Genomic DNA, 15,778 nt, shown 5'->3' on the forward strand with positions numbered 1-15,778 from the left:
TTCTTATTCCCGTTCTTATTCTTGAACCTCAAGAGATTGCATCTAATTACAGGATTCACACAATGACCAGACATTATAGTGTTACTCTCAATACACAGCCACTCAAATGTTCTCTTTGACCCAAATCAGTTTAAATTTTTGGATATTTTAGGTGTATTTTCTATATGTATATATGTACGTTTCTAAATCATTTCTGCATTTCTTCAATATTATATACCATTTTAGAGGACTAACAGGCTAGAGTAGGCGCCCTATCTCATGAGATCCCATCATAGAATTTTGACATATGAGAGGGGGGGGGGGAGCGCCGTGAGTGCTGAGCGAGCAGGTACTAGTAGTGAGTTGTCGTCTATGGAAAAAGATGGATAAACCCAAAAAGCTGTTGGGGGCATGTCAAGGGATGCACCAGCAGTTAAAGGTCCCATGGCATGACAATTTAACTTTATGAGTTTATTTCTTTTTTATTCCTTTATTTTTAAACATTAATATGAGTCCTCCAGCTGCTAGAAATGGCTATAGGTGCAAACCAAGCCCTGGGTATCCTGCTCTGCCTTGAAAAATAATGAAGACTCCGAGGGGCAGATCTGAAATGTTGTCCCTTATGAGGTCAAAAGGGGCAAGGTTAACTCCCACTTCTCTGCTTCGCCCTCTCAGAGCATATGGCCCTCCCATGAGAGAGAGCTTTGATATGGTCAAAGCTCCCCCCTCCTCCTCAAAAGCAACATAGTCAGAAATGGCACTACTTCCTAAGGAAAGCTCATTGTGGGACTGGCTCTAGTGGCTGTAATTCTGCACCAAGGCTGAATTTTGGGAAAGAGACTTGAGATATGGTATTAGAGGACCACTGAGGTCTATATAACGGCATCCAAAGAACACCATGTTATGGGACCTTTAAGTAAGTGGATGGTGAAAGGCAACAGGTAGGATTTAATGTGTGATGTCTGTGCTTGGAGGCTGTCAAACACTCATGTTAACAGACTAGTGTTTGTTAACACTGGGAATGTAGCAGCCAAAAAGGAGTTTATGGAGGTTGCTGAGCTGAAACTGTAAAATATAAGGTAGCATGTACAATAAATGACAAGCCATGACAAGAAAATTGTTTCTGCATATGCTTCTGACACTGGGCAGTTGCGCTCCGGGCAAAGGACTTTGTGCTGTTGTAGCCTTTGTTTTCCCGGATGTGGTGCATGCTTCCCAATGCGGCCAATGGCATTAACAAAGAGAACATTGGGTTGTTAAGGTGTGTCAGAACGTAATGGAGAGTAGTTATTTTGGATATTGAATTGTGCTTGGATCTAGAATAAAATGATTTGACTGCCAAGTTGATGTTTAGTCCATGATGCTCCATGTAATAAACAGTGATGATACTGTCTTTTGATTAGGCCTGATGAGGCCTGATGAGTTGTAGTGAAATCCTTCATGCATTATATTATTTTGTGGTGCGCAACAGCGTAGGCGTAGAGAAAATTAACACCATGAATATGGATGTTGGGTGAGCATCATGAGAGTAAATGTGCTTACTCTATTGATTAAATCTCCCATCAGTCACCTAGCAGCATGGTCCCCATCCTCTATCTTTCTCTCTCTACCTCTCTCTCTCCCCCTCACACTCATCTCTGTCAAGGCAAGCTCAGTGGAGTGGTTAAATTGTCCATAGCGCGTAAACGCTCGTTTATAAAAGCCGACAGACGTGGCGGTCGTTTGCTAAAATTAATTACCCCTCGGAGCCACAGCAAGCACGGGCCCTAGTCAGTCAGACACGGTCCACCACCTCCCAGGCCCCGTACCTGCACAGAGAGAGAAAGAGAGAGGAAGAGAGCCATAAAAAAGACATAATGTTTGTAACAATGAACCTGATTTGAAAGAAAGAAAAGAATAACAACTGAGGAGATATCTTTAGTTAATGCATACAGTTAAACAGTAAAACAGACCCCAAACCTCCAAAACCATCATAGGAAAAATGTCTGAGAAAAAAAAACAAAAAAAAAAACAATTCAGACGTCTTGGTTATTAATCCAAATTGCACATTTGCACATGATACACACCATAATGACATCAAACTAATCAGAATGTCATCTTCAACTGGAGTAACTTAATGAACTTCAGCAGTATCTGATGCAACACTTCTCTAACATTAATAAAAGCTTCATCTCCTGTCTGATTTGCATAATTGTTCAAATGAATCCACTAACATGCTGTTTTTTTCTTTTTTAATAAAGTGATGATTCGTGTTAAAGTGAGCTTTGGCTTGCTGTTGAGAATGGAAGGAGGGGAGGACGGAGCAGTGGGGAGGATGGGAGGAGCGGGATTTTCACAGAGCCTAAGGTGATTTGTCACCATTTTGATTCAGTCATGTAATTAAGCGTTCAGTGTTGTTCAAGGGGTTATTGGTTAGAAATGATTTTTCATATGGCTTCATGGCTACGGAGATAGTTTAGAATGAGTTCCCCCATATTGTGTAACTTAATATCTCCTCCTTCTTGTCTGCCCGTCTCATTGACTGAGACATCTACACATTTCCCTCATCCCTTAATCTGCTTATTGTTGGTGTTCATTATGAACTCTGCAACCCATTTCAAATCCCTTGATAATGCTACATCGACTGTCTTTGCCAGCCACATGCTGTGTGTGCTTTATAAATGTGTGCCAAATGTGTGTCATGAAACGGCATCACTAGATGTCTTAATTGTAAGAGATTTTACTAGGTGGTGCATGTGCGTAGTAGCCTCCACCCTCCTACGTACTTCCGCTCAATTTTCCTTTTCCTACAGTACTATATATGGGTTCGCGGTATATTCTCGGGTTTTCGCCAGTCAAATTTGTATTGGTCCAATCAGCAAACAGAGGGAGTGGCTGAGAATGATGACGTTGAGGTTGTGCACTAGACGTAATGGCGGCGAAGAAATGCAAGCGAAGCCATTCGGTCCATTGTGGCAACGCTGCCGACTATTCAGAAGTTTAAGCCCGAGCAAGAACAATCTTTGCTGAGTCTTGTTAGTGGCCATGATATTGTGGCCCTCCTCCCCATGGGGTTCGGGGAAAGTTTAATTTTCCTGCTTGATCTGTGCAGTGAAGGGGTGGCAAAGGCGAACGCTATCGATGCTAAGCTGACGTCGCAACCAAGCGTTAGCGATTGGTAATGGCAGGTCCAGAGTGGCTCTGGGCAGATCCAATAGTTTTAAACTTCAACAGAGTACCCACCTTCAAGTAAGTTAACACTTGTCAATGAAGAGTGGCCAGACTCTCTGTACAAATGAAATGTACCAGAGTCTGGTAGGACCAGGCTATGTGCGTAGTGCTTCTTGGTTGAATGTTAAAGCTATTACCTACTCCCTACCAAGCAACTGCTACGTCCACGTCTTTCTCGGCTTTTGTTTACACAGCGTTGCCTTCATGACAGTAGATTGAGCTCCTTCACTGAGAGAGCCACACATTTTCTTGAGGTTTAAACTGGCCTTTGTCTCAGCCTCTCACCCAATGTCAGCTAGGATGGATGGATGGATGGATGGATGGATACATTTCAGATAGAATTGATTATTCAAAATTACATTTGTTGTCTTTTTGCTAGTTATTTTGAGCTGTGCCAGATGCCATCAGGGGAAATTCACTGATAATGGAACTGCAATACTGATCTAGAGAATTACATCGAAGAACCCTTGAAATTAGTATTCAAAATTGGTTCTATCAGAAGTAATGTAAATTGAATTAATCACATTGATAATTTACTACTTTGTCAAAGCTAAATGGAGGTGAGCGAATAAACAAAACGCAGCAGGTTTTCTCCTTGCTGTAACAAGTTTTTTTCTAAGGACAGTTGTCTTATGCCCTTCTCCTCTGATTACGTGGACAAGCTGGCAATGCTCACTACTGACGGGCTTCGACTGTCTTTGCTGAGCTTCGCTTTGCAGTTATCTTCTTTCGAGAGTCCATTGTTGTCATAAGGGGCCTTGGTTTGGTATCATGTCTTTTACTTACGTTTTTCAAGTTAATGACTCCATTTATTTGTCAATCTGTAAAAATGTGTGTAAGATTTAGAGATTTACTAAATCAGAATAGTTTAGTTTGTTACCCCTTTTGTCTAACTGAGTGTGTCACATACAGGATATTGACCATGTGTAAATAAGGTTGAAAAATGTAGCTTGGTTGTGATGTAGATGTTAACAGATGCATTTTGTTTTGTCAATATTTTTATACCTGAATTCTTCTTATTCGATTTCCTGGATCAAAGAAACCCTAACCAGTTTATTCTACATTCTCTACAGTCTCTGTGTTTGGATCTCAGGGGACTTGCAAACAGACAAATTCCCTCATGCTGCGTATGGCAATTGGATGTAATAGTCCATTTACCACTGTAAATCTGCTGTGTTCAAATACCCGTGTTTGTGTGGGTGTGCGTGCATGCGTGCATGTGCGTCTGTGATGATATCCTGGCCAGTGTTTTCTTTGAAAAACAACCAGAGCAGCTTCTGTAAAATAAGACTATCGTCATCATGACCTCTTGTTTTCCCAGCTGCATCTAAGCTAACATGTGAGGCTTTTACTGCGATTTTTTTCTGACTTGGTGTTTGTTATACATCTGGTGGTCAGCGACGAGAGGATCACATCCCTCAGTTACAGCACGGCCTTTCCTTCTCCATTTGAAAACTGCTTTGATGACCGGGGGCTTTAAGAATACAGTGTCAATAAAAACACTTTGATACTTTGCTCCAGCTGTCAGGTTTTTAATGTGGTATTTTTCAAGTGATGGACATGGAAAATAGCATCTCTCCTTAGAAAAAGGTCATTTTTGCAAAGAAATGCAGATGCAGCAGATACACATTCAGTTTTTAGAAACAAGTAGGCAATTAGATTGTGCTTAAGACGTAATAGAAGTCTGTTTGATATTAGAATGAATGCAATTAACCAGTATTTACCACCGCCATTATGGCTGTCTTGCCACGAGACGTGGTAATTAAGAAGCTTTATGGCAACGGAGTATGGAGTGAGATGTAAAGATTGTGCCTCACATAATGGGACTGTACTGTGCAGTTGGAAGAATCAATTCTCTTTCTTTGTTTTCCTAAACTGCTGTGTCATCAGAATCTTAATTTTCATGAAAAAACTGGCTGGTGTGCTACTTATGTATATTGCACATGAACACAGGCAGACATGCTAGTGTGCACACACACACACACACCCACCCCTAATCTCCCAGTATCCCTATGTCATTTGGCATTCCACACATAGCACCATTGAATGAATGTATACCATTCCACCATCAAACTGCTTGGCTCTGGGTGCGTACAATTCAGGAATGCATACTCCTCAACTACAAGTGCAACGCAATCAATACAGCCTGATTTTGCTAGCAGTGGCCCAGCAACATGCTCATATAATTCACTGTGAAGACAAGGTTAGAATTACTGCAAGATGAGCTCACACAGTAACTCCTCTTCCATCTAGAAGAGTATAGCTGATGACTGGCATGTAACAGGTTAGGAAATGGATTTCACTGATTGGTAGCGTAAAGAAGATGTACAAAATTACATTTTATTATAGGACCTGTTCTTATGAGTGGAATATTGGACAGCCTTGAAAACTAATTGAAATGAGCGTACTCAAAATATTGACCCAGTGTCATTGATGGAAGATGTTAATCCGAATCGATTTCTCCACCACCCCTACTTGCCAGCAGCAATCTTTTCTAAGTAGGCACATAACTGTCAGGGCAACATGTCATGTCATTTAACAAAGTCTCATAAAGGGGTTTTGCAAGTTGAAAATGTATCCTGATTTAAATAAGCCACTTGGTTTTCCACTGGATGAACACATGTTTAGCTTGGGCAGGTAGCATTTGTAATGTAGTAAGATCTTTGCCTTTGCCCATATTATGAAAAAAAACACTTTTTCTGGGATTTTGGGTGTTATTTTGTGTCTCTTGTGCTTCCACACACATACATAACTTGGAGAAAAAAAACACCCATGCTGTTTTGAGTGAGAGGTTTCTGAATGTTCTCTGCGTTCAGTCTCTGGGTGAGCTGTTCAAAATCTACACAGCTTTCTACGTCACTAGCCGAGATGAGGTGGCTAACCGTAGCACATGCTAGCGCTAGCATGCTAAACACACATACAGTAATATACAATAATATACAGAATAACTACTCAAATGTCCCTGTGTTGCAAGTATTCCACAATGCGCCCTTGCTTAGCAGAAGTCTCCCAGCTTATTCTGCCTTGTACTGACCAAAGTTGGAGAAAGTTATCTAGCTGATGTGATCTTACCTAGCTACTGCACAAGTGTAACAAAGATGGTATCAATGTGAGTTGTTTCACTCTGTAGCTAAACTAGAGACCAAAACACACAGGGTGAAAACAGGATCTGCACCAAGGTGCAATACAACAAAAATGAGATATATATATATATATATATTTTTAAATGACACCATGTAAAGCTGTTCTTGTATGACCTCAAAATACGATTGTGAACCTGAAAATGAGCATAAAATGGGCGCTTTGAGGTTAAGACTCAGAGAGCTATTTCACACCCTGGTGCTGAGGAAAGACAAGACAAGAGTCAAAAATAATGTAGTAAAAATAAGTAAAAATGATGTTACCCAATACCCACTTCTCAGAGCTGGAGTAGCATTTATACTCACCCCTCATGGAGCTTATGCATACTTCCCAGTCAGTGCGTTTATTTGCATAGCAGTAACCAGCGTATGGTCTTACCCCAGTTAAGTGAATAATAATAATGATGGTGATGGTTAAATTGACTAACTTTTTGTTGTTTATGAGTTGTGTTATAGTGTAACTGTACCTCCGGTACAGTAGGTGGCGCTCTGCCAACTCCTGTTGACCTTTGTCAACATTACACTATCCTATCACTAAATTAGTAAAATATAACCACCTAATGTTTCATTCACACACTCCTGTCACAGCGTGGGAAATCACAGTGCTTTTGCCAGATGACTGACCATTTGTTAGCACTTAATATCTGTAACCAGTGTCCAGTGGCATTAACAGCGGCAGCAGCGTGGGCTGCCCGGTCCCTCCACTTTTATGCCGAGGCACAGCGTTGCCAGCCCCGGAGATAAGACAATCTGTTTAGCCATCTCCCGTTGTCTGCTGCTGGCTTGGCGGGGAGTAAAACAGATGGGCTGCAGGCTCTTTGCTGCCGAGGGCCTGCTGATTCGGGCAACGCTGTTTTCTTGTATGGTGTCATAGCAACGACTATGATTCACAGCGCTGACGGCTTATTTGCGGTTTCAAAAACCACTTCAGCGGAGTGGGGAGGGGCAGTTGGAGCATGCGCATATGGCTAACCCGACCATACCCCACTTAACGTCTATACATTCAGGATTACCCCGGTTGCAGAAGGAGTTCTCTAGGGCTGTTAACCGAGTTATGAGATGTCTGGAGTAAGGTGTTTACATGGTGTTTGAGAAATCGGGGTACGGCGTTAACCCAAAAATAATCGTCTTTTTACACGGATTAGTAAGTTGTGGGGACATGATTGATGCCAGAGTAATTGCGGTCCTGGCTCCTTCCTTCTGACAACGTCCTAATCTGGATCAAAAATCTTTAATGTTTTTGTCTATGGGTGGTCAGACAAACACAATTGTCACTCGTCAAAATAACTTTTGAGAAATTGGAGATGTCTTGATGAAACTCTGTGTTTGAGGCGCCTAACATTGTGCTGCTCGTATTTTTGAATTTTTCGATTTTTTCCTTCTGTCTATTTTTTTCTATATGCTGATTTTTTGTTGTCAGTACACCTCTGAGCCAAACATATCACTATTGTGTATTATATGAGCATTGTGACAAAAACTCTTGCACACTACCACAAGGACGGTGATGTGATTTTACAGCACAGTCTGTAAAGCAGTTTAATTGCGCATAAGAAATAAAGCCCTTATCTTAGAGAAGGTCTTGTGTTTGCGTTCTGTTCTCCAACCCTTTTTTTCACTACAGGGAATTTGCATTGTCTGCAAACCATTGTCTCCTTGGCACACTAACACACACACACACACACACACACACACACACACACACACACACACACACACGCACACAGAGCTGCAGTCAGAGGGCAGAGCAGTCTTCATGCATGGCTCACTCTGCTTATATAAGAGCACTACTTAAACCTGGTTGCATCACATAACAGGCAGCACTGTGCCAGTGGGTCACTGTGCCACACAACCACTGCACACTATGTTGGGCTCTTCCCTGGTTATGTGTGAATTGTGCGTCTCTGTGTGCGCTGAGGCATTTGGGTTGGGCACGTGTTGAATGGTCATTCAAACGTGTGCTTGGCATGCATGTGTTTATATGTGTGTATGTTGGTTATGCCAGCTTATTGTGAGATGCTGTATAATAATACAAAAAGTGTTTAAATATTAGCAAAGTAAAATGGCAAATATGATGATAATATATAATGTTAATCAGTTTAAAGTATCCATAACAGCTTATATTATGAAAAATGTGTCATTGCTGCGCCCGTAGAGTGCCAGTAGGGGGGCCTCTCTGTTTCCAAATTATACTCCTTGTGTATCCTCTTCTCAACCTTTACCCTAGCTCCCGCTCCTCATACCCTGCCGCGCCCCCCCCCCCCCCCCCCCCCCCCCCCCCCCCCCCCCCCCCCCCCCCCCCCCCCCCCCCCCCCCCCCCCCCCCCCCCCCCCCCCCCCCCCCCCCCCCCCCCCCCCCCCCAAGTTCCGCCTTTCTGCCAGCAGAACAGCCCATCTTCGTTCTCAGTTTCTATTCAGTGCACACACACACACGCTCACCCCAGGGCTTGAACGAGGGCAGGACCAATCACTCCCACTGTTCTATAGTTCCATGAAAAAAACAGAGGGAGAGAGACACAGACGGAAGAGAGGAAGAGAGAGAGGGAGGGAGGAGCATAACTGCGCTGAAGCCGAGCCCCTCTATGCCCCTGCCACAGAGTGGAGCAGACGGCAACAGCCACACAAACACACTCCACACACCACCAGCACCGCTGCCGCCACCACCACACACACAAAGTGACGGCTGCCAGGCGCAGTGGGAAGCAAGCCGTCAGGGAGAGCTTGGGAAGAAAGAGGGGGATCACAGAGGGGAAGAAAAGAAAAGAGTTGGAGGTGGAACCTTGTGGATCAGAAGGGATTTTCCTCTGTGTAGATTGGACTATCTGCTTCTTCCTGAGCGAGAGGAGTTTTTACTGAGGCTTTTCCTTTTGCTCATCCTCCACGTCGGGCTTCGGCGATATCTACCTATCTATCCCCGGAGCTTAACAAAAGAGGGAGGGAGTGAGAGAGAGTGAGAAGAAAGGCACTCACAGCTTCAGCTCCAGACCACCCGCTCTCCTCCTCATCGTCCTCCTCTCCTCTCTTTCTAGCTCCACATCCATGTGTGAGTTAATTGCTGATTTCACTGTTTATTGTGGATAGAAGCAGAGGACAGCGTGTGTTCCCCAGGATACAGCTGAGCTCCCGGCGGGATCAGGGTCTCGTCTGGTGGGAGAGAGGGAGCAAGAACGAGACAGGAAAACGGATACACAAGAAGAGAGAAAGAGAGACACAAGAGTAAGAGACGCTGGAACGCAAATTGAGGGGCATGTTCAGGGCAGGAGAGAGAGCCTGATTTTGAGTGCAAGGAACCGGCAACCGGATCTCATCCATCCCTACCTCCTCATCCTCTTCTTCTTCTTCCCTCTCTCTTTACCCTCTCTCTGTCCTGCTCTTCAATTCCCCCTATTGTTTCTTGTGTTGCCTACCCTCCTATCTTCCTTTCCTCACCCCCTTCTCCCCCAACCCCTTTTTTGCTGCCACTCCGGATTCTCTCTGACTCTCTTTCCAGACCTGTCTTTCTTTGTGAGGTTCCCCGTGAGCTCCCAGACAAGTAGACAGACTGAAATCCCAAGTACTATCTGTTCCTCCTATCCCTCCATTGCTCTGTTCGTTTATCACACACACACACACAAACACACACACACACACACACAAACACACGCACACGCACACACACACACAAACACACACACACACACACACACACATTCACATACACACACAGCTCAGTAGGAGGAGAAGGTTCTCTCTCTGCATCCTCCACTCTTGGACCCAGTCGTCTGAAGGATCCAGGCCAGGCCCTCGGAGTGATCGTGCCCCACCTGCGAGCTTCTATCTCCATCCTCCAGGACCTTCAATTGGATTCCAGCTACATGGGAAAACGTTTGGAGCAGCAGCCAATGTACCCCCACTACACCTACTACTACCCCCACTATCTCCAGACCAAGGTAGGACGGTCCGTGAGGTTGACCTATTTTACCCCTCTAAATTCGGAGGAAATTGACGTGTTTGCATGTTGAAAATACACATCAGTGTTTCCTATGTAGATGTCTCAAAGCCATCATGTCTTGCAACCCTGATTTAAAAAAACGCTATATCTTCTGTATCTGCTGCATCTTTAAATATCCAGCTCAATCAGTACCAGATCAAGAAAAAATGGCATATTCCGATGGTCGCAAGTGTTTGATTGACAAGTAATTCTTACCTAAATTATGTTGTTTCTTAACCTATGCACCAGGACTTAAAAAGAAGTCTGCCCGTACCATATCTAAAGACTTGTATTGTGTTTTACCAAGCAAGGAAAGACCAAAATTGACTGACTTTCAATCCTATGGTGAAACTGTTTGAAAAAGCACAGGTCTAGATGCTGAGATTGCCTCGTAAAGACAGCTTGCTAAATGTCCCCTCTCCCCCATCTGTCTCTGAGGAGGGTGATATTGGTGTCACTCAGCTGGGTTTTTCCTTTTCTATCCACACGAGCGCTTGACCCCATCCTCCCCTCTCTCTTAGACCCCATCAGCTCCAAGTTCAAGTTCAGGGCATGAGGCCCTCCCTTTCCTCAGCCATTGTTTTCTCTCTTACTTTATCCCTTTCTTCCCCCACCCTTTACCCCTCCTTTCACTGGCCATCCCCAGGCCATACTCGCCCCATGATACCATGTTGTAGGCGTGACTGAAGGAACCTGATACACTTCTCTGATTACCCGAAGTACACAAAACCAAGCTCAGTTTTTTCTTTGTTTTTTCACTTTTATTCTCACATTTGACACAAACCACACACACACACAAACACACACGCGCACACACACACACACACACACACACACACACACACACACACACACACACACACACATACGCATACACACACACACACACACACACACACACACACATACGCATACACACACACACACACACAATATATTTCCTCCTCGGAGTCTTCTACCACCAAGAAGAGGAAAATGGATTGCTAAAATCTGATTGATGGCTCCTGCATCATATCGCCCGGTCCGCCATTCCTTTGTCTGCCGTGATTCATTTGTTTTTCTTTTCGTGTGATAGTAAGTGTGAGGAGTTGGCAGGTTTGCTGTAATATTTAGTAAATATGTACATGCCAGTAGGCAGGAGAGATGGCGAGAGATGCAAAGATAAAAGTGTAGGAGTGGGATGCTATGAGAATAGAGAGATCATGCTATCAGATGGACACAGTGTGGGAAGAACAGGTAAGAAAATGATGCTCCACTGTTAAGAATAGGTTGAACCTTGAACCAAACGCAGACTGCATGATGCATTTACAGGCCCATCAACACAACTAGAATGAATGGGAAGTCCTATATATTTATTTGAACCAACAATACAATGGTAGGATTGTCTTAATCAAGTTTCTTGTCCTAGATTCCAATCCAATAATGATTATAGTAAGCATCTAGACAATCCAAGGACCTGAGAGCACTCAAATAGCTCAGCATCTCCAAAACAATTATATATTTCCCTAGCTATTTATTAACTGCTGCCCATAAAGACTTACCACCTTAAACAATAACATTTAAATAAATCCAGTTATGTTAAAAGAACCGATGACTCATAACTTTATATGGATGAGGATTTTGGGCTTTTTTCATTTTCTAATTTAAATTAGTTCCAGATTGGAGATTGCTTGCTAACTTCTTACAAGACATGCCACAATTCATGGGTAATGTTTGTTGACAACAATTACTGTACGGATATAGGGACAAAGTAATTTGAGTTCCAATTTAAAAAAAAGGTATTCGGATGTTAGGGCTTCAATGTTGCTGATACTGATAAACCAAAACATGGGCTGGAATATCAATCCGTCAGATCAGCTTTGGACATCTCTAAATGGTGATAAACAGATTGTAGTTTTACACAATGAAACTGTTGTCCACATGTTTTTAAATCTGATATCTTTGGCGCCTAGGTAGCTCACCTGGTAGAGCGCGCAGCAATATAAATAGAGGTATACTCTTCAACGCAGCGGCCCTTATCTGCATGTCATTCCCCTCTCTTTCCCCTTTCATGTCTTCAGCTGTCCTATAAAAGAATAAAGGCCTGCAATGCCCAAAAATTTAAACAAGTTCTAAGAGCTTAAAGAAACATTTTTCACTGATTCAGCTCAGTCAAGTACACAAAGTAAACAAATCCACTTCAGCAGCTATTCAGCTGTAGTTCACAACATAGGACGTTCCAATTAACTGCAGGATATATTTGGAGATGACGTGCAGATTGTATTTGCAGCATGTCGTCATTAGCGACTTATCTGCTGATCTCGGAGTTGCATACGCTCACATCTGGGCGCTGTCTGATGTTTTTAAGAATGTGCTCAAGATGAGCAAACAGAAGCTGGAAACTGTTTGTTAATGCACATCTGTGATTTGGTTGTAATCATCACCACCAATGACGAGCAGCCCTTTTTCTTTTTAGCTTGTCTGGAAGAATAAATGCATGTCTGCTGCTGGATACTATACACTGTTGTTTCTAAATGTTCTTTTAATCAAAGAAACTCCATTGTCTCTTGCCAAAAGTGTTCTTTCGTTTGATATATTTTTTCCCTGAACAGAATTGAAATGGCAAATACACAATTGGTCTTCTTGATAAATTGTGTTTTTCTATAACAATCATGCCAGAAAGAACTTTGACAGCTAGTGTTTATGGCTGCGTTTTCATCTTTGATTTTGTGGTTGCATTAATTTGGCATATTTACACATGTGAATATTAATGGTTGTGATTGCGTGATTATGATTGATATTGGCTTAGTAATGAACTTAAAAAAGGCCTTATTTAATTTTTTAGCAACAACTAAGATGCAGCATTTCTAATCGTCTCTGAATCAAGGAGCATTCCCTGGGTTATTTGTAGGTTTTTACACAAGATATTTCGCTGTGTGCACCTGTACGTTAGATTAACTTCAACATTTGATGCGCGTCTGTCGCACCGTTTTATGTGTGCAGATGTTACCGTGTCACGCTGCTGTTTTCTTGTTCTATGATTTATCTCGATCGGTTCGAGGTCATCTAATTTCTCGGAAGTATCTGCAACAGGCATCTGGCCCAGACCGTCACTTCATTCCTTACACTTCATCCATCCATCCCTCCGTTCCTCCCTCCCACCAGCCCTCACTTGTCCTGCTGTCAAGGTCAAATCAAATTGGATCCTACCCTCCCCAGTGTACCCTCTACACTGTGCCTGCCTGTGTGTGTGTGCATGTGTGTGCGTGTGTGTGTGCTCGCATATCTATCCATATATGAATAAAACTTGCATGTGTATGTCAGCTTTGTATCCGTGACTGTACATGAGCCTGTAACTTTGTCCGACAATGCGTACGTGATCTTGGACTGAATTTATTTGCTCACTTTTGTGTGTGCATGTCTGTAAGTGCATATGTGTATCCTGTGTTAATGTGAGTGTGTCTGCGTGTGTGGGGCCTCTGAACAGTGACTCCCATGCCTGACCCCTTCTCGCTGCAGCTTGCTGTCATTAAAGCTCTACCAGTTCCCAAAGGAACCGTTCTCTGTGTGTGTGTGTGTGTGTGTGTGTGTGTGTGTGTGTGTGTGTGTGTGTTAGTCAGAGGCCCCATAGAATAGCTCAGCTATACATATATATGGACCTTGACAACAGCCTAGTGTTTGATCTGCTTGTGCTGCTCTCAGATGTCAAATATAAGGTGTGTGTCTTTGTGTGTATATTTGCATGTGTAAATGTAGGTGTGCAGCTGGTTTTCACGCTCTTTCCTTTGTTTACAATGGACAAGAGCATACAAAGACTTACCGGTTGTATTTATTGGGTTCCATTTTTTTTAGTTCTTTCTCACACGTCTTTTTTCTTTCTCTCCCTTGCTCACTGATCTGATTGTAGATGTAAATGGCCTCTTATTAATCTTGATTCCAGAGATTGGAGGCTCTCCTCCTGTGGAAATCAATTGTGTGTGCGTGTGCGTGTGTGTGTGTGTGTGTGTTTGCGTGTAGCCTTCACTGCCTTACAATAGCAGTCTTGAAACACAAGACACACTTGCTGAAAAGTACACACACTCTGACACGCACATGGACCACTTTCACACAAAGGCAGCTATGAAATGACTAGCTTAAACTAACAATCCTTAGTCAGATGATTGAGTGTGTCTAAATTTGTGGCTATTAAACGAAGAAATGCTCTTGCTCTGCCTCCATAATGGTGCTATAGGTACAGTTAGTGTACATTAGCAGGGGGTGGGTAGGGACAGCATGCTCTCTTATGTGAGCTTAGTGGCCCTTAATCAAAGCTGTAATAGGGTTTGGGGAGATAAGGGGGAGGGTTATTGCCGAAGCGCAGCTGCATTGTTGCTTCCTTGGTGTGATTTGTTAAAATATAACCAGAGGGTATAGCTGGAGGGGCTAGCTCTATTATTCTTAAGGTCACATGACATGAAAATTCCACTTTATGAGTTTTTTTAACATTAACATCCTTTCCTCCAACCTGCATATGGTTTCCCAGTGGCTAGAAACGTTGATAGGTGTAATCTGAGCCCTGGGTATCCTGCTCTGCCTTTAGAAAATGAATGCGCAGATGGGGTGATGTGGAATCTTGCCCCTTATGAGGTCATAAGGGGCAAGGTTACCTCCCCTTTCTCTGCTTTACCCACCCAGCAAATTTGGCCCATACATGAGAGAGATACATTATGGCTTTCAAATGAGCAAATTCTCAGTTGGTCAAGGCCACACCCCCAGTCTCCCCCCTCCTCTTCAAAAGCTACAGACTCAGAAATGGCACCTACTAAGGAAAGGTCATTGTGGGGTTAGCTCTAGTGGCTGTAATTCTGCACCAAGGGTGAATTTTGTGAAAGAGAGATATGGTATTAGGGGACCACTAAGGTCTATATAAAAGCATCCAAAGAGCACCATGTCATGGAACCATTAAGGACAATCCATGTTTAGGATATTCTCAATTGTGTCTTTGAGCTAGTTTTAGTCGGTATTGTTAAAGCTGTGACTGTTGCTTAGAGGCTATGATTTAGTAATCTACTGGAATTTTTTTTTTAGGAAATCCTGTCTGTGAAATCCCTAATTGGACAAAAAGAAAGTGAAAAAACATATTATCGCTTGGGATTGTTGCTGTGATGTTTTGAACATGTTTTTTTTGTGTAATAACTGCACATCTCACAGCATCAATAAAAACAAAATCTGACAGGTTTCTTTTTTTAGAACTGGAAAAGTAGCAGTCATGATGTATGGGACTGCTTGGTTTTGACAAGGCAAATGCCTTTTCAAGTCTTCACACCCTTGTCATACATTTCTACCATAAAGCTTTTGATAATCTGAAATTATATTTGAAATATTGTAATATATATATGATCAGCTGGGCTGGTTCTTAGATAATTCAGGCGCTCTTTATCTTTAGTTTACATACAGTGGGTACGGAAAGTATTCAGACCCCTTTACATTTTTCACTCTTTGTTTCATTGCAGCCATTTTCCAAA

At 42.8% G+C, this 15,778-nt stretch overlaps 1 protein-coding gene across 9 annotated transcripts in view; it reads left to right on the top strand.

The window, feature by feature from the left end:
• LOC117946855 (RNA-binding motif, single-stranded-interacting protein 3-like) overlaps positions 1–15,778 on the top strand; it is a 173,818-nt gene that overhangs the window by 49,858 nt on the left and 108,182 nt on the right. For 3 of the 9 annotated variants that reach the window (XM_034875277.1, XM_034875285.1, XM_034875278.1), the window contains exon 1: positions 9,250–10,254. The exons of the other annotated variants lie outside the window; for them this stretch is intronic. In XM_034875277.1, coding sequence (XP_034731168.1) covers positions 10,180–10,254 — 75 coding nt within the window. In that variant the 5' untranslated portion in view covers positions 9,250–10,179. Of the gene's footprint in view, positions 1–9,249; positions 10,255–15,778 lie in introns of those variants that run through there. 9 annotated transcript variants of the gene reach the window in all.

The sequence above is a fragment of the Etheostoma cragini genome, chromosome 6 (assembly GCF_013103735.1).
Source record: "Etheostoma cragini isolate CJK2018 chromosome 6, CSU_Ecrag_1.0, whole genome shotgun sequence".
Lineage (NCBI taxonomy): Eukaryota > Metazoa > Chordata > Actinopteri > Perciformes > Percidae > Etheostoma > Etheostoma cragini.